Raw genomic sequence first — 23,288 nt, forward strand, 5'->3', positions numbered from 1 at the left:
TTAGAAATAATGCACAGAGTGGATGTTCCACGGGTCGATTAACCTTTTCCCCTTGTACGGGACATTGAAATTGTTTCCTGGTGATGACTGTTGCCGTGCTAAAAGAGGCAGCGTGTGGTCTGGTGGAGAAAGGAGAAGGCAGGCTGCAAGGCAGAGCTGGGATGTTCAACCCTCTGGCATCTAGAATCTGATCGTGGAAGCTTTTCAGAAGCCAATTACATGCGATTTGGGCTTCCAGGTGGCTCAGATGGTAAAGAATCGGCCTGCCATGTGGGAGACCCAGGTTCCATCCCTGGGTCAGGAAGATTCCCCAGAGAAGAGAATGGCTACCCACTTCAGTATTCTTGCCTGGATAATTCCACAGACAGAGGAGCCTGGTGGGCTACAGTCCACGGGATCGCAAAGAGTCAGACACGACTGAACACACTTCGTGGCAATTAGCTTTCTCGCCAGGTCACATTCTAGACTTAAGGACAAAGAATGGGACAGCAAGGCACACCTTACTGGTCTCCCAAAGTGCCCAAAGGTTCAGGAATCGAGTGTGGAGGGAAAAGATTTGGGAGTGGGGCTGTGAGAGCAGGAGGGCCAGACATGTGACCTCCAGGCTGTTAACAGTTCAAACACGTATTGCAACAGCCTTGTTTGAGATGGCAACAGGGCCCATCACTTGAATGTTTTCCCCATAATATTAATACAAGTCCTTTCAGTATCCTATCTTCCTGGTTAGGGCGTTGCCCCAGGAGACCTGGCCATGGAGAAAGGATCTGGAGACCCAAGTCCTTTCCACCAAGGCCAGCAGGAAGGGGTTTTTACAGCCGCCCCTCCCCCCGCTCCCATCCCACATTTCCTGGATCTTGCAGAAAAGGGGCTACTTCTAGAACTGACCCTGTTCACCTGGAGGTCTGCGTGAAACAGTTGTAGCTCTGTACCCTGGTCCCCCAGCGGGCAGCTGGCCCGTCCAAGGGTGTGAGCCACCCAAGGAGTGGGCTCACCCACCCCAAACAGGCTGGGGGACCCTTGCTGGGCGTGTTTTTTCATGACTTCCTGCCCTGCGTGGAGGTCACCTGGTCTGGGACTGGCTGAAACCCCTTCCAACTTTGAGGTTCTGTGTTTCAACAGCAGCATTCACTGAAGTCCCACTATGAGCCTGGGACAGAGAACTACCTGAACTGACAGCATGCCTACTGTGTGCCAGATACTGGGCTTCCTGTCCTTCCATATCATGACAGGCCAGTAAGAATCACCTCCCCCATGTGAGAGAAGGGAAACAGGACCAGAGCAGGGTGGCTTCTCCTCACCCACCGAGCCCCAGGTTTCCCCGGAAGCACAGGGAGGTGGATGTGGCCCCACGGCGCGACCTTTCCTGTAACATTTGCGCCCCTTAAGGGAAGTGCCTTCCATGATGGGCTTCAGGCACCATGTGGCGCTCAGTAGCTGTGGGTGAGAGGCTCCAGGAAGAGCCCAGGAGTTCAGTAAATCCCACCTCTTTGGGCTGGTAGGGGCAGAGCAGGGACCTGAGGTGAGAAGCTCTTGTTTGTGGGATTTGAGTTTCTGATGGATTACACAGCCAGGTCCTTCCGGCTGAAACCGGAGCAGGCTCGGGGCCAGGGCATGCCACCCTCTGGGCAGGTATAAGAGCCAGGAGAGGAGGGCTGGAGCCTGGCTGGGGCAGAAGTGACAGCTGTCTGCCAGAGAACCAGGGTACAGAGCTAAAACTGCTTCGTACAGACCTCCAGGTGGACAGGGTCGGTTCCGGAAGTGGCCCCTTCTCTGTGGGATCCCGGAGATGTACTAGGGAAGCCATCAGGCTGGACAAGCTGGAAGAGGTCACCAGAGGTCGAGACTTGGCAAAGTGAGTATATTCCTGCCCTTCCCTGCCCCACTGAGCTACCTACCCCTGCAAGTGACCAAGTGACTGTCCCCAAGGTGCTTGGGTGGAGACTGAGTGGCCACTTGTCAGTGATTTGAGCCCTGAATCTCCCAAAGAGGCAGTGTCGGGGGATGGTCTTAAGCACTGACACTTATCTAGCACCCATGGTGGCTCAGACAGTAGAGAATCTGCCTGCAATGCAGGAGACCCAGGTTTGATCCCTGGGCTGGGAAGATCCCCTGGAGAAGGAAATGGCAACCCACTCCAGGATTCTTGCCCAGAGAATCCCACGGACAGAGGAGCCTGGCGGGCTACAGTCCATGGGGTCGCAGAGTCAGACATGACCAAGCGACTAACACTTTCACTTTTTCACCAAACACCAGGCACTGTGTGTCATCTCACTTAACTCAGAACAGGAGGATGGAGACCTGGTTCAGCCTCCTAGTTCTTCAGGCATTGTTCAGTCGCTCAGTCGTGTCAGCTCTCTGCAGCCCCATGGACTGCAGCATGCCTGTCCTTCCCTATCTCTCGGAGTTTGCTCAAACTTATGTCCATTGTGTCGGTGATACCATCCAACCATCTCATCCTCTGTCGCCCCCTTCTCCTGCCCTCTATCTTTCCCAGCATCAGGGTCTTTTCCAATGAGTCGTCCCTTCAGGCATTACCTTCATTTATTTTCACAACAGCCCTATTAGGTAAACAGGTATTAGTATTTTACAGACAAGGAGACAGAACAGAGATGTTAAGTAACTTGCCCAAGGTCACACAGGATTTAGACTCCCTGACTCCAGAGTCTGTGCTCTTTTTACTGTGTTATATTATCCTGTGGCTGTGGTTAGCTCCTTCTTCAACTTTCTGAGTGGCAGTTTCTTTATCTGTAATTTAAGGACGTAAAACATGATGATCAGAAAGATATTACCTTGAGATTCCTGAAAGATATCCAGACGTTGGTCAGCCTTAAGCTCTGGGAAGCCTCGTTGGAAACAGTTGGAAAAGCATGTGTGAACACCCTTTGATCCATTATTCAACATTTGAAATTTATCATAAAAAATATAATCAGATTTATGAACAAGAAAGTTTGTTATAATTTTGCTTATAATCTCAGAAAATTATAAGCAAACAGAATGTCAAACATTTGAGAAATGATGTACATCCTGTGATGAAACAATATGCAGCCATTAAAAATCACATGTTCATGGGACTTTCATGGTGGTCTAGTGGCTAAGACTCCACACTCCCTACATGGGGTGGGGTGTGTGTGTGTGTGGCCCATGTTCAATCCCTGGTCAGGGAACTAGAGCCCACATGAAATAAACAAAAAAAGATCCCGTGTACTGAAACTAAGACCCAGCACAGCCAAATTAAATAAATACATTAAAAAACAATCACATGTTCAAAGGGTACTGAATGTAATTGGAAACTTTTCGTTAAGCTTGACAAAACACCTTATAAAGCAACACACTGTATGATCTATTTATAAATGTAAAAGATGAAAAAATAAACCTGTAGGGGCTGAGAGTTTATTTCTAAGAGGTAGAATTATGAATATTTTTGTAGTTTTCTTTATTCTTTTATAAATTTCTCAAATTTCTATAGTAAATATGTATTGCTCTTTTAATTAGAAAAATGACTATTAAAAAAAAAATCTGTTCTTTTGATCTAGCTTGGCCCTTTTCAAGCTTCTGTTATAATAGCTTTGAGAGAAAACCGAATTCCATGATGTCAGTCTTGTGAGGGCCTCTGAGACAATCTGGTTCCACATGTCATATGTGGGGAAACTGAGGCCCAGGGGTATATAGCACTTATGCAAGGTCATACAGGGAAGTAAAGGCCTCAGACACCCCGTCTGGAGCTCAGGCAGCCACCCAAAGGTTACAGTCTATGGGCCCGAATTACAGCTAGAATTTATGGCTAACCTGCATCAGTTGCTAACTGCAACTATGGCCCTGAATGCCAAGCATAGCTGACCTCACAGACTCAGGGACAAGCTGGCCTGGGAGTTACAGGTGAGTGGCAGGTGAGAGAGAGCAAAGGGCAGCTGGGTGGGTGTGGAGCCAGCCAGGTGTGCCCCAGGCCCCTCCCTCTCGGCTCCAGGTCTCACCCAGCGCTGCCTCCTCCCTGGCAGGGCTGAAGGCTCACTTACTGCCCCTGGCTGGGCTCGGACAGAAGAATGAGAAGTCTCCGCTGGCGTTACACTCGGCTGGTAAGAGGCCCAGCTGGGGCGGGGGTCGGTCAGGAAAGGCAGGGGAGGTGAGATCCCTGGCTGCGTGGGGCCTGGGCCAGGGTGCATACAGCTGGGTGTCCCCCTTCCGAGGCCCTCCCCAGTTGGCCCAGGGCTCAGCGCAAGGACTCAGGAACCTGGGGCCTTAGCGCCCAGCCTTGTGGTTCCGGGACCCTCAAGGAGCAGACTATTGTCTCCATTCCTGCCTCCCTGGAATGGATGCCAGATGGAGCTCTGTCCAGAAGCCTGTCCAATTAGGACTCTCTCCATAGGCCTGAACCTGGGGAATAGGAAAGCAGTGTCCTGTCCAGCTCTTCTCCCCAAGGAGATCTCTCCTGATGAAAAGCCCCAAAGTCCTTGTGTGCAGGCATCATGTGTATGTGCGTACACACACACACACACACACACACACGTTCTGGTACAGAGTGGCAGCTCAGTGATTAAATGAATGAATGAATGAACACACCAACATAACATGCCCACTGACACTCACATATAACACAACCCCAGCTCACACCCACAAACACACTGAAAGGTAACATACAAAGTTGCATTCAACACCTTCTCACACTGATTTGCCTATACAACTCTATTTTAAGGCAACACATCACACACCTTCACACAAATGTGCATTTTTTTATCGGGGCATTTTTTGTTTATTTTTATTTTTGGCTGTGCTGGGTCTTTGTCGCTGCACAGGCGTTTCTCCGGTTGTGGCAAGCAGAGGCTCCTTTCTGGTTGTGCTGAGCAGGCTTCTCATTGCAGTGGCTTCTCTTGTTGCGGAGCATGGGCTCTAGGGCACACAGGCTCCGGCAGTTGCAGCTCATGGGCTCAGCAGCTGTGGCTCCCGGGCTCTAAAGCACAGACTAAGTAGTCTTGGCGCACAGGCTTAGCTGCTCCTCGGCATGCGGGATCTTCCTGGGCCGGGGATCAGACTCGTGTCTCCTGTATTGGCAGGTGGATTCTTATCCCCTGAGCTGCCAGGGAAGCCCTAAATGAGCATTTTATATGAACCTGTGCACTGTCTCACCCATGAGAAACACGTGTTGTTTCACCAGCTCAGAAGGCCTTCTTCCTTCCTTTGAGATAATAACATGGGGGTAATAAAAAGCCTACTCTGGAGAGTTCTCTGGTGGTCCAGTGGTTAGGACTCCACGCTTTCACTGTGGAGGCCCAGGTTCAATCCTTGGTTGGGGAACTGAGATCCTGCAAGACTTGTGGCACAGCCAAAAAAACAAAAAAGAAGCACATTCTTCTTAGGATTCTTGGGAAAATTCAGAGATTATGCTCACCAAGCATTTCACTCGGGCCTAGTCAAGTGTGTCCTGTTTACCATATATTCAGCCACTATTGTATTATTATTGTTATTTCATGTACAAATGCAGAGTTTGGGAGCTGCCACCTGCCCTTCTCTCCTGCCTCCAAAGCTTAGAACACAATCCCTGGCATCCACTCTGGATCCAGAGCAACCAGGCAAGACAAACCTCGGGGGCCCAAGGCCACATCCAGTGGGTGTAGCTGGAAGGGGCCAGGGAGGGAGCTGGCTGGCGGGAAGGACAGGGTCTGGCCTATCGTGGACACTTCACAGCCTCCTCCGGCTGGACTGGCAGGGGCCCGGGCAGGGGTGATGAGGTGGCCGAGGCTCTCATGCTCTGGACGTGTGGAAGCTCGTGTCTCCTTGTCTCTCGACTCACCAGGCCTGTGTGTGTCTTTACAGCCCAGCCAGGTGGAAGATGCTCTGTCTGGGGAGGAGGACAAGGAAGAGGAAGAGGAAAAGGAGGAGGAGACAACCCCAGCCCCAGCTCCGGTTCCCGAACGACCCGTGGTGCCCCAGCTGGCAGGAGCCAGCCAGGTTCTGGGAGCCTCGGAAATGAGTCAGGTTCGGGCACAGTCCATGGTACAAAGACTTCAGTCCTGCCCCACCCCAGCCAGGCCCAGGGACGCCTGGGGTCCCTCCTGCTCTGTCCTCTGCTCACTATGTCACCTTGGGCAACTCACTTCTCTTCGCTGGGCTTTTCTGATACAATGAGTCAGTAATCCTAGCACCACCTTCTTCACGTCACCAGGAGGTTAAGGATATGGTGAACTAATCAGACTCTTTAAGTGGAACCAGTCCTTGGGAACTGAGGCCAGAGCTGGGGTGGGAATGGGAAGATGAGATGGGGAGTTAGGAGGAGGCAGTCAGTATCTCTAGTTTTTGGGTGCTAGGGGCCATGATGGGCCTGACCTGAGTTCAAATCCTGGCTCTGCCACTTCCTCCCCATGTGGGCTTCAGGCAAGTTGCTTCATCTCCCCAAGCCTCAGCGTCCTCATCTGTAAGATGGGAATAGTGACCCCTTTCTCTGAGGCCTCCTGCTCATTGGTGTTTCCATGGTGCCCCCGGAAACAAGAAAGTACTCCATAACCTGTAAAGCTTTGCCAACAAAGGTCCGTCTAGTCAAAGCCACGGTTTTTCCAGTGGTCATGTGTGGATGTGAGAGGTGGACTGTAAAGAAAGCTGAGCGCCGAAGAATTGATGCTTTTGAACTGTGGTCTTGGAGAAGACTCTTGAGAGTCCTTTGGACTGCAAGGAGATCCAACCAGTCCATCCTAAAGGAAATCAGTCCTGACTATTCATTGGAAGGACTGATGCTGAAGCTGAAGCTTCAAAACTTTGGCCACCTGATGCAAAGAGCCAGCTCACTGGAAAAAACCCTGATGCTGGGCAAGATTGAAGGCAGGAGAAGGGGACAACAGAGGACAAGATGGTTGGATGGCATCACCGACTCTATGGACATGAGTTTGAATGAACTCTGGGAGTTGGTGATGGACAGGGAGGCCTGACGTGCTGCAGTCCATGGGGTCACAAAGAGTTGGACACAACTGAGCGACTGAACTGAACCTGTAAAGCACAGGCTTGGGTGAGGGGTGGCTGTTTAACCTTAGTCCTCCTGGGACCCCAAGGATATGGAGCACCGATGGTGGGAGGACTGGGAGCCCTTGCTCACCCTCTGCTCTGTCCCCAGCTCAGTCTCCACCTACCCCCAAGAGTCACTGGATACTCCTGGAGCCTGGCCTTCTGCACGTCAAGGGACGGCTTCAGTCTGCAGAGCCTGTACAGGCAGATGAAGGGCCACAGTGGGCCGGTGCTGCTGGTGCTGAGAGACCAGGACGGGCAGGTGAGCCGCGCTGGGGCGCTGCGGGGAGAACTGCCACTAAGGGCTGATGGTTCCCCCGGGGCCTCTCCGACCCCCAGCTCTGCCCCAGACTCCCCAGCCTGGAAGGGATCTCCAGCTCCCTTCCGGCTGCAAGCTACAGACTCTTCCTTCCAGATGTTTGGGGCCTTCTCCTCCTCGGCCCTTCGACTCAGCAAAGGCTTCTATGGTACTGGCGAGACCTTCCTCTTCTCCTTCTCTCCACAGCTGAAGGTGATGCTCTTTTTTTTTTAATCAATAATTTTTATTTATTTATGACAGCACTGGGTCTTCATTGCTATGTGCAGGCTTTCTCTAGTGGTGGCTAGCAGGGGACTCTCCAGTCGCGGTGCCTAGGTTTCTCATTGTGGTGGCTTCTCTTGTTTTGGAGCACAGGCTCTAGGGTGGGCAGGCTCAGTAGTTGTGGCTCATGGGCTTAGCTGCCCAGTGGCAGGGGGGATCTTAGTTCCCCGACTAGGGATAGAACTCATGTCTGCTGTACTGCGGGGAGGATTCTTAACCACCAGACCACCAGAAGTCCCAGGGCCGGTTCCTTTGTTGTGTGCTTTCCTCTAGCAACATTCAGCTCGTCAGGTTCAAGCACAGACAGCATGGATGGGAGGGTCCAACCATGACTGGGGTTTTGCCAAGCTGATCTCCTGACTTTCTCCCAGAAAGCTGGCTCCTCCTGACAGCTTCCCTGGCAAAGTGAATGGCACCTCTGTCTTTACTGCCATTGAGACCAAAGGTTTTGGAGCCCTTCTTCGCTTCTCTCACACCCTACATCTGATGGCTGTCAGCGAATCCTGTTGGCTCCTCCTTCTCTTTCTATCTCTACCCAGAATCTACCGCTTCTCACAATGTCCTTTGCTGTCACCCTGGTTCAAGCCACCATCATTACTTGCCTGTGTCCCTACTATAGCCTCCTAATGCTTCCACCTTCAGTCATCACAGTACCTGGAGTGAGCCTTTTAAAAGCTAAGTCAAGGACTTCCCTGGTGGCCCAGTGGCTAAGACTCTGAGCTCCCACTGCAGGGGGCCCAGGTTCAATTCTTGGTCAGGGAACTAGATCCCACATGCCACAACTGAAGATCCTGTGTGATACAACTCAGACTTGGCACAGCCACAGCCAAATAAATATTTAAAATAAATGAAGTCAGAACATATTACTCCTTGGCTCCAAGCTACCAACGGCTTCTTTTCTCCCTCAGAGAAAAGCCGAAGTACTTTTTCAGAATATGTTTTTATTTATTTATTTGGCCGCATCAGGTCTTAGTTGCGACACGTGTGATCTTTCACTGTGGTGCACAGGCTTCTCTGTAGTTGCGACACAGGCTCAGGAGTTGTGGCAGTTGCTCCGAGGCATGTGGGATCTTAGCTCCCCGACCAGGGACTGAACTCACATCCCCTACATCGGCAGTCAGATTGTTAACCTCTGGACCAGCAGACAAATCCCCAGTCTTAAAAATAACCTACGAGTCTCTACGTCTTCTGGACTCTCTCTGACGTCATTTCTTGCTACTTTCCCTCTCCCTACACTGACCTCGGAAGTGGTTCTTAAACAAGCAAGACTGTTCCTACCTCAGGGCCTTTAAACATGCTGTTCTCCCTAAGGTTCCCTCCACAGGATGTCCGTGTGAGTCAGTTCTCACTTCCTTCAGGACTCTGCTCAGATGTCACCCTCTCAGCAGGACCCTCCCTGCTGTTTACATTTATAGCACTCCAGCCGCTGGAAACTCTTATTGCCCTTCTCTACTTCTTTCTCCTAAGCATTTGTCACTATTTGTCTTACTTATTTACCTGCCTCCTGCCACTAGAGTGGGAGTCCTAGGAGGCAGGAATTTTTGTCTGTTACATCACTGGTCTATCCAGTACCTAAAACAGTGCCTTTTGCTAAATGTAAAAACAAAACAACAAAAAAAACAAACTCTTGAATGGAATGATTTTTTCTTTTTTTTAGGCAACTGTTATAGTCTTCCCAGGCTATTATTATGAAATCTCATCTTTTCAAAAAACTGGTTAATTTTTGCCTGTGTCTTTGGTCTTCTGGCATCTGCATTCTTCATGAATTCCCACCAGTTCCTTGACCCTTATTCCAAGAAGCATCATCTTAATTTTTTTCTGTAGCAATGTTTATCTTCCTCCTTCAAGTCTGAAGGTCATGTTCCTTGAGGAAAGTATAGGAGGAGTTGAATAGTTCTGTCTTTTTGTGGTCACTTGTTCATATTATCTCTTCTGAGCCCAGGGCTTATCTTCGACTAGTCTTGTTTTCTTGCTAAAAACCTTTTGGTTGCTCAGAGCATTTTTTGCAACTAATCACAGGCAATCATAGGCTATACTTTTGCAGCCCTTTAAAAACCTTTTTATCAGCTAAACTGACTTAAAAACAACTGTGCTCTATTTATTTCGGCTGCGCTCGGTCCGCGCTGCTGCGCTCAGGCTTCCCCAGCTGCAGCGAGCGGGGCCTGCCCTCTAGCTGCGCTTGAGCTGCCGTGCTCGGGTTCTCACTGCAGGGATCTCTCTTGCTGCTGAGCACAGGCTCTAGTGGAGGCTTCAGTAGTTGTGGTGTGTGGGCTTGATTGCTCTGTGGCACGTGAGATCTTGCTGTACCAGGGATCGAATGTTTCCCCTGTGTTGGCAGGTGGATCCTTAACTATTGGACCACCAGGGAAGTCCTAAATTGACTCATGAATAATTTGTTCCCTTAACATCTACACCATGTCTCAGGAATACTGCCAGCATCAGGACAGCCTTCATGGAACTTACATGTTAGCAGGGCAGATTGTCACTGAACAGGGCCAGGAAGCAAGGGCTACTTTAAATTTCTCTGGGATGACATTTCGACTGAAAGCTAAGAAGTGAGCCTTCTGAGGATCTGGGGGAAGAGCATTCTGGGCAGAGGGGTCAGCAAGACCCTGGAGCAGCAATAGCTTCAGGTGTCCCAGGACAGAAGGGCCAGGGTAGATGAAGTGCAGGCGGTAAAGGGGGACAGAGGTTGGAGAGAAAATCAGGGCAGAGCACGCTGGGCTTTTGGCTGTTGTTAGATGCTGGATTTTATTCCCATTGTCTGGGCCACTGGAGAGCTTTAGCAGAGGAGGGCTAATATCCAATTTGATTTTTAAAAATAATTATTTTTTGCCTTGCTCACTCTTTGTCGCTGCACGCAGGCTTTCTCTGCTTGCAGTGAGCAGGGGCTACTCGCTAGTTGGGGTGCACAGGCTTCTCTTGTTGGGGAACACTGGCTCCAGGTGCTTAGCTGCCCACAGCAAGTGGGATTTTCCCGGATCAGGGATTGAACCCATGTCCCCTGCACTGGCAGGTGGATTCTATACCACTGAACCACCAGGGGAATCCCTGATTTAATTTTGAATAGCTCACTGAGAGAGCACACATGGGCTTCTGGGCAGGAGACAGAGGAAGCAGAGACCCATTAGGAGGCTGTGATCCGGGAAGGAGTGATGCAGGGACAGAATTGGTGGTAGTCAGGGTGTCTCTCTGGGGTGGGGCTCGAAACACTTGTTGGGTGTGAAATAGCACCAAAGGTGTGCAGGCTTAGTGTTAACTCCAGTGAGAGGAGGAAACAATTAATGGTAGAATCAGGGCCTGGCTCCTGATGAGGACTTTTCCCCTCCTCTCTCCAGCTTTGGAAGCAGGAAGCCTCAGAGGGTTCTGGTCTATTTCTAGAACAGAAGGGCTTTGGGGCTGTGGGAATTCAGACAGGAGGGCAAGAGGAGGTGAACTCCAGGGAGACAGAGAAACTGCAAGAGTTGGGAGCCTAGAGTAGTTCCCGTGCCTTAGTAGGGGCGTGGAGGTTGTTTCCTTCACCACACTGCCACCCAGTGGTCCAGAGTAAAACTGCATGAGCAGGACTCTGCCAATAACGGGGTTTCTTATCACAGGTCTTCAAGTGGACAGGAAGCAACTCTTTCTTTGTGAAAGGCGACTTGGATTCTCTGATGATGGGCTGTGGCAGGTGCGTGTCCTAGTCTTCCCCAGTCTTGAGTCTCGAGGTGGTCTGTACTCTGGTCCTTTCCCCTCTCTGGAAATGCTGAGTTAGGCTACCCCAGACAAAATGGGGGAGGCTGCTGGTTAACCTTCAAGAATCTCCTCTTGATAGGTATTGTGGCACTGCCTGCCCCCCCCAGCCAACCCCCTAAACTCCGCTCTAAGTCGATACTGAGAGGAGAGGATGGCATGAAGTATCCCCCAAAGTGTTTAGTTGGTGACAGCATGTGTATGTGTGTGTGTGTGTGCATGCGTGCGTATGTTTGTGTGTGTTGGGGGTGGGAAGTGGAGTGTGTTTCACAAGGTCAGTCTTGTCTCTGGTGTGACCTGAATATTCAGGCAGTCAGCCTTATCCTGAGGGCACAGATGACAGCACTGCTTGATTAGCTTCGCTCTCCCAGCTGTCTGAATAGCCTCCAGAGATGGACTGACACAGACCCCACCAGCCGCTGCCAATCCGCAGTAATCCACTTCCCAGCTCCAGCCTAGGTTTGCTAGGGGGACTAGAATGGACGCCCTGGTCTGACGTGTTCTGGGCTTGAAGTCCAAGCTTATGAGAGTCCGTCCTTTGGTTAAGGCATTGCCATCTTAATGTTCTGAAGGTTCTAAAACTGGTCTGTGGTGATGGTTGCTCCATTGTATATGTTTATCAAAATCATTGAACTGTTAAAAAAAAAAAGCTTGAAACCCCATGGAGGACAATGTGTGAGTCCTTAACAATTTGGGACAAACTGGTTTCAGAGATGAGACTAAGGCAGAGCAGTCATGGTGTGGCCAAGGGCTGCTGGGGCAGGTCTGAAGGGTGCTGGAGGGAGCTGTGCCAAGACTCTCCTCTCTTTAGTGGCCACTTTGGGCTGTGGTTGGATGGAGACTTGTATCGTGGGGGGAGCCACCCCTGTGCGACCTTCAACAATGAGGTGCTGGCCCGGCAGGAGCAGTTCTGCATCAACGAGCTGGAGGCCTGGGTCCTGAGCTGATGCCACGGCGGGCAGCTTCCTGAGCCAACAGGTGTTCAGACCCGCCCCTGGATGCCGACGAGGCTGCGCTCACCCAGGGCAGCCCGTTCCATCCGAAACACAGATGGAGAAGTGTCCGGTGTGGACTGTGACTGAGAGCAGCCTCTTGGCACCTGAGGACCAAGACAGCTGTGGAGACAGGCCACATTCTACTGGAGAGGGGATGTGAGGGAGTAAAAGACAGTTATACCTCACCTGAGCACCACAAAATTCCTCAGGAAAATGATCCTTTTAGAGAGTACATAGTTAATATGTGTTTATTGTAGAAAAACCAGAAGATGTAAAAAAATTAAAACTGCCTACAATTCAACCACCCCACTAACATTTTCATGTATATCCTTCCAGACAGTTTTCCAAGGAGGTGTATGGTATTCTTACAAAATGGGATTCTTCTCTATATGCTTTGGACATTATTTTAATTTAAAGAATATTGTCAAACCACAGACACCTAACTCAACCAGTGAAATTAATAAAGATTCCAAAACAGCATTCTTCTTTTCCCAGAAAACTGACCAGTCTGCTACCACTATGCTGGGTACTTGAAGATCTCTTATTTAATTCCACAAGGAAAATATGAAAGCAGCAGATGAGCTATATGCACATTTGGGTAAAGAAGCCGAAATTCTGTAGATGGGAATTCAGGGAGATTAAAAAAGGAAGGATATTTTTTCTGGCAAAAGAGGACTTAGAAAAACTAAAAAAAAAAAAAAAAATCCATAACCCATGCTAGAGCCTGCCTCCTGACAGAACAAGATTCTTTATCAGGTCATTATTTGCCATTATTGAATGAGGAAAACGAAGTAACATAGGGCCTGTTAAAACCATCCCTTCTGGAAGACCCAACACAGTATTGAGGTATAAAGAAATATCTGGGCACATTCCTAGACCAAACACAGTTCTTTTGCACAAAAGGGTCAAAATTGGGCACACGAGTGTGAAAGTCACTGAGGAAGACACCACTGATTTCAAGACAGAGATACATTCATGAAGCTTTATTGCAGCTGTTTCCCTCACCAGGATGAAGCGACCAGGCACTTGAACCTGCAGTCTTATTTACATTCTCAAAGTTACTGACAAAGCTCGGTAACTCTAGATACCAAGCTGTTAAAGGCTCCCTTTTTATACCAATAGTGAAGATGCTTCTTAAGAAAAATTTAACCTTGTCAATGGCAGTGGTTCCCATAATTAAAACAGTTGCAAACAGCATAAAGTGCAGCTGCCAAAAAGTAACAAAAGATGCAAACAAAACAGATTCAAGTTGTTGCTCAGAGAGCACCGTGATACACTCTGAGATGACAAAGTTCCAGAGTAAAACAATGATGTAAATGGAGGTGTGGCAAAAATCAGACAATCTTTGCAGAGAAACATTACATTCTTGACCTTGGGCCTGGACACATGAAGTCTGAGGTGGCGGATTCTCCCCACTGGACGTTTTGGAAGCACCGTGGCCAAAACAGACATGACCTGGTACCATGACTACTTTCTTTGGGCTTCTAGGAGCCCACTGTATCCACATCCCCATCACACGGCATTGTGGTGGGAGAGGAGCACGGTCTTAACTACTCTAGGAATTAGGGTCAACTTGATTATCTACTGGGGGTGGGAGAGGGATGACAAAGCAGAACAGCAGACGTTCCAAACGCCTGTCACCCTAGTGTCAACAGAGGAGCACCTGGTTACACAGTGGACGGTGGCAGCACCCCCAAGATGCTGGGGGTGATCTTCTGCCCTGCGGTCTGAGCTCCTCCCCGCTCACTCTTGCTCTGACCCAGAGCCAAGGCTGGCTCCCCACGCCCAGGCTGCCAGGGAGGCTTCTGTAAGGGTATGGTGAAGTATAGGATGTCAGGGCTCACGACTGCACTCCCCGTGGCCCTGCCTCTGGCAGCCGCTGGATTTAGCTCTAACTCCAGACTCTGTTTAGCTCAGGAGCACTGCTCAACCACAGTGGTGGCTACTCCACTGCTGGAGGTAGAGACACAAAGGGAACCTGGAATTCACTGGGTAAATCACTTTGTCTCAGCATAGGCAGCCAGTCTTTGCCCTGAAACTCATCAAATGCACTGAACTGGCAAAAATGAAGCCCCAACTTGAGCAGCCCTGAGGGTGGTTCCTCAGATGGCCTCCGATCAGCACCCAAGACAGCGGCAGAGGTCGGGGGAGGGGAGCTGCTTTCTCCAGGCTGGGCAGTGGTGGAACCCTCAGGGAGGGGGCAGTGAGCACTCAGGAGAGAAAGAAACCCACATGGGCTGGAGCCACAGCTGACCCAGAGGACAGCCTGGTTTGGGGAGTCCCTCTGCTACTGGAGCTAGGGGGTCTCCTATAAGACAGTTTTATGCCCCATTTCAGAGGAGGCCAGCACCCTCAGATCTTTTCAACAAATCAATCAGGCCTCTCATTGAAGAGCTTGAGCCCCTTCGTGGCCCTCCTATACTGTTGACCCCAACCTGGCAGTTTAGGGGGGGCTAAAAGGGTGAGGGGAGGTGCCTTTCACTAATGTTGCAATCACTCAAGGAAAGCTAGCCTCAAATTCAGGGTGATGGGCACCTCCTCAGAGGACCAGGATTTCACATACTGGTTTTAACCACGGCTGTTCATGGCAACCCTAACTGCAAATTCCAGTGTGCGCCTTTGTCTTATTTCCAAATTTTTAAAAAAAACAATCTTATGTCATAAGAGTTCAAAGTACTTTAAAAAGCTGTTAATTCTAAGAAAATAGACTGCTAAAGAAGAAAGTCTTTGATTATATTAAAAAGAGGCAAGGCAGCGTTTTCCATAGCTCATGTTAATAAAGTCTGCCTAATACCTGTTCCTCTGGATAAAAATGACTTAGTATGTGCGTACATTCAAGATATAAAAAGCACTAGCTGTCGCTCCATTTGTAGACCTGTATGATCAAATTCCCTAAATTAATTGCGCTGGGGGAGGAGGGAAAGGGGATGGGGAGGGGCTTTTTGTAAACAATTGAGAGCAGACATTCACATTGAGTCACTTGGGAAAAGCTGGGCTTTGGCTTTTTTGGCCTCTTCCTGGGTGCCAGCTGTATTCCACTCCAATTTCCGAGGTGTTATAAGCGGGGCTACAACGTCACCATCCTGTCAAAGACAGAGTAACTAGGAATAGAGAAAAAAGCCAGTTCTCGTGGTTTTGAGCGAATGTCTCAGGCACACATATCCTCGTCCTACAGACAGCCTGCTTCTGGACAGACTTATCCTTGGGAAACCCTGGATGGTGTACATGCTTAATTAGAGACACACGGTCCTGGGAAGGGAAGAGCTTTCAGAGCAAAAGCCACCACGCCAGTTCTTTTCACAGATGGCCAGAAGCAGCACGTGGCCCGGCTCGGCGACCCCTTCCCTTCATGCAGCTTCCGGGGACGCACTTGTGTCAGGAGCTGCTCTTGTGTCCTGGTTTTCCAGGGAAAGATGGAATGTGCTGGACCCTTGCTGGACCCTCTTTCTTAGTCTCCCCTGTAACAAATGGCCCAGGTCTACAGGATGGCAAAAAGGGGGAAAGATAGTGTGTGCCTGTGGAACTTGACCTTTGCTCCATAATCAAAGCTGTCACTTTGGCCTCAGCCTCCTAGATTCCACCCAAAACGAGGGCTGGTGTCAAAGTGAGACGACACTACGACTGGAAATCAGGGAGTGTAAGAAGCTAGGCCCTCCAACGCCTGACTCTATCCTGAACTGGTTTTGAACCCGTGGCTGGATACTCTAGGCTACATGAGGGTATAGGACTGTCAGAGGCTTTACTGCACGAGGAAGAGAAGGCTCGTGGAGAACACTGTGGGCCTCACATGCCTACCTGCTCTCAGATCTGCTCTCTGCCTCCCTCTGCCCTGCTCTGCATAACAGGAGCTGCTCTTGTGAACCACATCTCCCAGCTCCCCTGCCTACTGGCCTCTAGTCAGGTTGGGCTAGTGGGAGGCACTGGTGGGAGACTGGAAGAGGGGTGGGCTGAGAAGTCAAGGTGCTTCTCCTATGAGCCCTCTGGTCGGGTACAGTGGCCGTGACTCTGCTATAAACACTGACTTGAATGTGTCACTTTCCTGCTTAAAACACCCATTGCTCCGGAGCTCCTGGCTTATAGGACTATGCACAGAGCCCAGATCTCACCCCTAAATGCACCTCGTTTTCTGTCACCTTCCAGTCCCCCACTCCCTTTATCCAGCTGACTCCTCATCCATCCTTCAGGTCTCAGCTTCCAAGCCCTTTTTAAAAAAATTAATTAACTTTTGGTTGCGCTGGGTCTTCGTTGCTGCACACGGGCTTTCTCTACTTGTGGCGGGGTGGGGTCCACTCTCCAGCTGCAGTGGACGGGCTTCTCATTGTGGTGGCTTCTCTAGTTGTGGAGTGTGGGCTCTAGTAATTGGGGTACTGGCTCAGTAATTGGGGTGCACGGGCTTACTTGCCCCATGGTACGTGAGATCCTCCCAGGCCAGGGACTGAACCCGTGTCCCCTGCATTGGCAGGTGGATTCTTAACCACAGGATCACCAGGGAAGTCTTTCCAAGTCCTTCTTTAAATGAGTCTTTCCGAACCAACCAACTCTGGCATAAACCCTTCACCTTTTTGCTCCTCTAAGACTGTACACACTGTTCCAACCCCAAAGTACTTATGCACTACTGTGATTATTATTTACTCGAATTTTTATTGTCCCCAACTAGAGTGAGACCCTTGGGAACTGTCTCAGATACTGTTTCAAGCCTGGTCCCGGACACAGGACCTGGGGGAACACTCATTCCCTGAATGAATGTATCAGGACTTAGGGTCCAACTTGAGTAGCTGAACTTGAGTAGCCTCTTGTCTCTCTGTTTCCAGTCTCTCCACGTGCCAGTCTATCTGTCGCTCGAGTCTTCCTTTCTCATCAGGGGTTTAGTCTCCTTGGAAGCTATAGTTCTTAAGATGGACATACTTCCTATATTCCCACAGGTCTAGCTAGAGATAAAAGCCCAGAAGTAAATAAATAATAATTACATCAGGGACTTCCCTGGTGGTACAATGGACAAGAATCTGCTTGCCAATACAGGGGACATGGGGTTCAATCCCTGGACCGGGCTGGAAGATCCCACATACCACGGAGCAACTGAACCCATGCACCACAACTACTGAGCGGGTGCATCACAACTCCTGAAGCCTGGGCACCTAGCGCCTGCACTCCACAACAGAAGCCACTGCAGTGAGAAGCCTGTGCGCTGCAACGAAGAGTAGCCCCTGCTCACTGCAACTAGAGAACACCTATGCACAGCGAGGAAGGCCCAGTGCAGCCAAAAATAAATCAATAAAATTAAATTTAAAAACACATAAATAAGATTGTTAAAAGAAAATAGTTAAAGCAGCACAGTAAGTCTTGAATACTCTCTCCTGACTGTGCATAAGAATAACTCTTAGCTGATTACCAGTGCTTCTGCACAATCAAGCCGATTCTTTCTGTTTCCCTCGTCACCTCAACAATAAGACTTTTCTCCTCCAGTCAGACTAGTCTCTTCATAGCTCCCAAACACACCCGACTTGTTCCAGTTTCGTTTCTGTGTAGCTCTCATTTTTCTCTGCTACTCATCCAAACACAATCCAGCTTTCGGATCTGGAAGAATCCTCCCTCCTACCTGACAGCTCTCTCAACCCTGAATACTAAAAGACTTCCCTGTGTCCCTCCCTCTGGCATTTGACAAAGATCTGATATACTGGGCTACTCTTTCACATCTAATCTTTCATTTTTGTTTCCTTCAGTATCCAATGCTTGGGGGGAAAAGCAGGTAGGGTGCTGTGACAGAGAGTACTAGACCAGGAAGCAGAACGCTGCTTCCGACCTACCTACCAATCATTTGTTCAATCAACAGCTATCAATGTTCTCTGTGACAGGCACCCACCACATGCAGGTCAATAAAGGACCATTTCAACGACATTCTCTATGGGATGGGCAACTAGTGAATTTAAATAGGTTACAAGTTTGGGAATGCTGAGTTTACTCAGCATTGGGAAAGTGATTTTACTAATAAAGTGAGCAGGAATTAACCAGGTTTAGGTAGGAAACCAAAGAATTACAGGCAGAAGAAACAGCTCTGAGGCACAAAGGACAGAAACTTGTCTGCTAGTTTTAGTAACACTGAAGTCACTGGTGGTCTTAGTGAGAGTAGATTTAATACAGGCCGAGACCTTGGAGATATTTCAATACATGCAAAGCACAATGGAGTGACTGGCAAAACTACCAGGGTGTAAAACAGACAGCTAGTGGGAAGCTGCTGTAGAGCACAGGGAGTTAAGCTCAGTGCTCTGTGATGGCCTAGGCAGGTGCGATGGGGGTGAGCGGGAGGGAGGCTCCAGAGACAGGATTTACGTTTACATAGAGCTGATTCACGCTGTTGTACAGCAGAAACTAACACAGCATTGTAAAGCAATTATACTCCAACTTTAAAACTAATTAAATCAAAAGATTAAAAGGGAAGCTTAATGTGGAAAAACTTTTTTTCCCCCCAAATCAAGTCAAATGACTATTATTTTCTTTTTGTTTTATATTGGAGTACAGTTGATTAACAATGCTATGTCAGTTTCAGGTGTACAGCAAAGTGATTCTGTTATACATAAATATGTATCTATTCATTTTCAAATTCCTTTCCCATTTAAGTTGTTACTAATACTGAGCAGAGTTCCCTGTGCTATACAGAAGGTCCCAGGTCTTTGCTGGTTATCCATCTCAAATATGGCAGTGTGTTCATGTCAACCCCAAACTCCCTAACTATTCCTGTCCGCCCCCATCCTTCACCCATGGTAACCAAAAGTTCGTTCTCTAAGTTTGTGAGTCTGGTTCTATCTTGTAAGTAAGTTCATCAAACGACCATCATTTAAATGAGAACTTCTCAGAGGGAAGTAAAGATTGCTTGTGGTTTTTACTTAAAAATTTCTATGACGTATGTGAATGATAAGTCACCCACCTGTGGCTTGGTGAAGTTACTGATTAAACACCAATGGACGAAATGCTGTCGTGCAGCAAACAGAGTCTTTTCATCTGTCTTCTTACAGTAAACTCGAATCAGCTGCTCAGCAAATCTCTCTGGCAAAAGCTGAGAAACCTTTTTAAAGAAGGAAAGATTTCACTGTCACTTTGAATTCACATGCTGAGGAGAGATCAGCTGTTCCTAAGCTCTGTGCTCGATGTGGTATTAAACGCACCACGTTGTCTTGTTATTTTATACCAAAGATAATCCAAAGAAAAGAATTCAGGGTAACTGTCATGCTGCAAGATGTCCCATAATTTTACGTCCATTAAGAAAAGACAAAAGGTTTGCATGATGTAATTATATGAAGACTACAGACTCTCTCACGGAAGATACACAAATAAGCACATTTAGATTAGATGACTTCAACCATATGATATTCCTGTCCCACCAGACTTATAAATTACCTTCTAAACCAAAAAAAGAGGTTTCTTCAAGTTCAGCAAACAGGAAAAACTGGCTGTTTAAATGGTCTAGTCTACGAAAATCATGTATACTTTAATTTAAAAAATATGTTTCTGTTTCTTTTTTTAAAACTGTATACATTGACTTCAGAGCCTAACCTGCATGTAAAATGCAACTTTACTACAAAGATTTGCCAAATGCCACTATAAGTAGTTACCTGGTTTTTAGTAATCATGATTGCCTTGCTGAGGTCACTCTTACAATAGAAGCGAACATGATCAATAGGATTCTTGTCTTCCATCCCATAATCCATGTTGATAACCTTAATACAAGCAATAAATGAGCGATCATGTACATAACAGCAATGAGAATTAAATTCAGGACTGCGAGGGCATCACAAGAAATGAAGCTGCACTCTGGAGAAGTAGGAGCCCTGCTGGAGTGGCTCATCGTGGAGCAAAAGTAGTCCTGGTGCACGACCCATGTCCTGGTGCACGACCCATATCCTGGTGCATGACCCATAGGGATTTGAAGTCTGGGTGGAGTGAGGAGAGACATTTTGTGCTTTCAACATAAGTAGTGTATAAAGTCAATATCCACTATGTGACAGACACGTGCCAGGCACTGTTGTGCAGAGATACAAGGACGTTTGATAAAATCCCAGCCCCTACAAACCACATGGCCTAGACTAAGGTAGAACAAATAATTATAAAAGTAATTACTGGGAATTTACTGGCGGTACAGTGGTTAGGACTTGGTGGTCTCACTACTAGGGGCCTGGGTTTGATCCCTGGTCAGAAGACTAAGATCCTGCAAGCTGTATGGTTGTGTAGCCAAAAAATTAAAAAAAAAAAAAAAAACTACCAAGGGAAAGCAAATGGTGCTATGAAACTTTGTGACCCAAGAACCTAGTAGTCTGGGGCTCCTAGGCAATGACTAGAAATATTCTCCTGGGAAAAGTGATTTTGCTAAAAAAATGAGTAGAAATTAACCAGGCTTCAGTTCAGTTCAGTCGCTCAGTCATGTCCAACTCTTTGCAACCCCATGAATTGCAGCATGCCAGGCCTCCCTGTCCATCACCAACTCCCGGAGTTCACTGAAGCTCACGTCCATCGAGTCAGTGATGCCATCCAGCCATCTCATCCTCGGTCATCCCCTTCTCCTCCTGCCCCCAATCCCTCCCAGCATCAGAGTCTTTTCCAATGAGTCAACTCTTCTCATGAGGTGGCCAAAGTACTGGAGTTTCAGTTTTAGCATCATTCCTTCCAAAGAAATCCCAGGGTTGATCTCCTTCAGAATGGATTGGTTGGATCTCCTTGCAGTCCAAGGGACTCTCAAGAGTCCCCTCCAACACCAAAGTTCGAAACCATCAATTCTTCGGCGCTCAGCTTTCTTCACAGTCCAACTCTCACATCCATACATGACCGCTGGAAAAACCATAGCCTTGACTAAACTGACCTTAGTTGGCAAAGTAATGTCTCTGCTTTTGAATATGCTATCTAGGTTGGTCATAACTTTCCTTCCAAGGAGTAAGCATCTTTTAATTTCATGGCTGCAATCACCATCTGCAGTGATTTTGGAGCCCCCCAAAATAAAGTCTGACACTGTTTCCACTGTTTCCCATCTATTTCCCATGACGTAATGGGACCGGATGCCATGATCTTCGTTTTCTGAATGTTGAGTTTTAAGCCAATTTTTTCGCTCTCCTCTTTCACTTTCATCGAGGCTTTTTAGTTCCTCTTCACTTTCTGCCATAAGGGTGGTGTCATCTGCATATCTGAGGTTATTGATATTTCTCCCAGCAATCTTGATTCCAGCTTGTGTTTCTTCCAGTCCAGCGTTTCTCATGATGTACTCTGCATATAAGTTAAATAAGCAGGGTGACAATATACAGCCTTGATGTACTCCTTTTCCTATTTGGAACCCGTCTGTTGTTTCATGTCCAGTTCTAATGGTTGATTCCTGACCTGCATACAGATTTCTCAAGAGGCAGGTCAGGTGGTCTGGTATTCCGATCTCTTTCAGAATTTTCCACAGTTTCTTGTGATACACACACTCAAAGGCTTTGGCATAGGCAATAAAGCAGAAATAGATGTTTTTCTGGAACTCTCTTGCTTTTTCCATGATCCAGCGGATGTTGGCAATTTGATCTCTGGTTCCTCTGCCTTTTCTAAAACCAGCTTGAACATCAGGAAGTTCACGGTTCACGTATTGCTGAAGCCTGGCTTGGAGAATTTTGAGCATTACTTTACTAGCGTGTGAGATGAATGCAATTGTGTGGCAGTGTGAGCATTCTTTGGCATTGCCTTTCTTTGGGACTGGAATGAAAACTGACCTTTTCCAGTCCTGTGGCCACTGCTAAGTTTTCCAAATTTGCTGGCATACTGAGTGCAGCACTTTCACAGCATCATCTTTCAGGATTTGAAATAGCTCAGCTGGAATTCCATCACCTCCACTAGCTTTGTTCATAGTGATGCTTTCAGGCCCACTTGATTCCAGGATGTCTGGCTCTAGATGAGTGATCACACCATCGTGATTATCTGGGTCATGAAGATCTTTTCTGTACAGTTCTTCTGTGTATTCTGTGTATAACCAGGCTTAGGTAGGAAAAAAAAAAAAAAGAATTCTAGGCAGAAGAAACAGCTCTGAGGCACAAAGGACAGAAACTTGTCTGCTAGTTTTCGCAGCACTGAAGTCACTGGTGGTCTTAGTGAGTAGTTTTAATACAGGCCTAGACCTTGCAGATATTGCAATACATGCCAAGTACAATAAGATGACTGGCAATGAAATGAGTAGAGCTGTATATTGATGGCGACAGAAAAGCGGTTCAGAAGTAGAGAAAATGGACTTCCCTGATGGTCCAATGGTTAAGGCTCTGTGCTTCCACTGTAGGGGCACAGATTGGGTCCCTGGTGAGGGAAGGAAGATCCCGCATGCCACGTGGCATGGCTTAAAACAAACAACAATAAAACAAAAAAGAAGTTGAGAAATAAAAGAGAGAAGACAACTCTTAGACGTTTGGTTGTTAAGAGAGGCAAGAGGGGAGACTAGGGAGTGGCCCATGGTACCCAGGAAAGGTAAGCAGACAAGCTGGAAGAAAGGAAGGAGACAATAAACCAAAGTTCCCAGGGAGCTAGGAACAAGAGAGTAAGGAAGAAAGGGGTCTGTGGACAGAGATGGGATGCTTAAACTAGTGAATTTTAGAGGAAGGGCCTTTTTAATGTCAGTAAGGTTCAGAATACATAATCTGCTGAGTGTGCTGGCTGAGGTGGAGGGGATAAGGTCATTGAGGATGAGGATAAGGAGATGAGAGCTGGTGTCGTGGGACTATGAAGCCTCTAAAGATGATGTCAGGAACTGGAGTAAGTGGAAGGCTCTACACCATACCAAAATCTTTAACCAAGAGGACAGGAGCTGGTTTAAGGATGGCAGTCTCAGAGGAACGGGGATCTTGCATGGGGTCTGGAGATGGTAGTAGGGGACAAAAGGACTGATGACCAGGAAGATCTCCTGACCCTGAGCAATGTGCTTTTCCTGAAAGAACTGCAGGGGAATAAGGTTCTCAGGGGACACCAGGCTGCATACAACAAAGGCAAAGAGATCG

At 48.1% G+C, this 23,288-nt stretch overlaps 2 protein-coding genes and 1 non-coding gene across 17 annotated transcripts in view; 2 read left to right on the forward strand and 1 right to left on the reverse strand.

The window, feature by feature from the left end:
* Window positions 1–2,523: 2,523 nt before the first annotated feature.
* The window catches only part of SAMHD1 (SAM and HD domain containing deoxynucleoside triphosphate triphosphohydrolase 1), a 75,571-nt gene continuing 54,806 nt past the window's right edge, over window positions 2,524–23,288 (reverse strand). Inside the window, exons 14-16 of one of the 7 annotated variants that reach the window (XM_004014555.5) lie at window positions 19,902–20,006; window positions 19,217–19,354; window positions 2,524–2,745 (exon numbers count right to left, since the gene is read on the reverse strand). In XM_004014555.5, coding sequence (XP_004014604.2) covers window positions 2,689–2,745; window positions 19,217–19,354; window positions 19,902–20,006 — 300 coding nt within the window. In that variant the 3' untranslated portion in view covers window positions 2,524–2,688. Of the gene's footprint in view, window positions 5,834–13,262; window positions 15,773–19,216; window positions 19,355–19,901; window positions 20,007–23,288 lie in introns of those variants that run through there. The other 6 variants (XM_042230348.2, XM_027977171.3, XM_012189160.5 and 3 more) reach the window with 6 other exon arrangements.
* Window positions 4,008–12,774, forward strand: TLDC2 (TBC/LysM-associated domain containing 2). 9 transcript variants are annotated; one of them, XM_042230356.2, is made up of 6 exons: window positions 4,008–5,564; window positions 5,809–5,988; window positions 7,097–7,249; window positions 7,403–7,498; window positions 11,164–11,237; window positions 12,111–12,774. In XM_042230356.2, exons 1-6 carry the CDS (start codon window positions 5,463–5,465, stop codon window positions 12,244–12,246), a joined length of 741 nt encoding a protein of 246 aa, XP_042086290.1. In that variant the 5' UTR covers window positions 4,008–5,462; the 3' UTR covers window positions 12,247–12,774. The 9 variants fall into 9 exon arrangements, with proteins under 9 accessions (XP_042086290.1, XP_004014605.2, XP_042086286.1 ...); XM_004014556.6 differs by having other exon boundaries at window positions 4,008–4,073; window positions 5,809–5,970; XM_042230352.2 differs by having other exon boundaries at window positions 7,097–7,498.
* Window positions 5,218–5,289, forward strand: TRNAE-UUC (transfer RNA glutamic acid (anticodon UUC)). The gene has a single exon. It is a non-coding gene; the product is annotated as a tRNA-Glu (tRNA).

The sequence above is a fragment of the Ovis aries genome, chromosome 13, assembly GCF_016772045.2.
Source record: "Ovis aries strain OAR_USU_Benz2616 breed Rambouillet chromosome 13, ARS-UI_Ramb_v3.0, whole genome shotgun sequence".
NCBI lineage: Eukaryota > Metazoa > Chordata > Mammalia > Artiodactyla > Bovidae > Ovis > Ovis aries.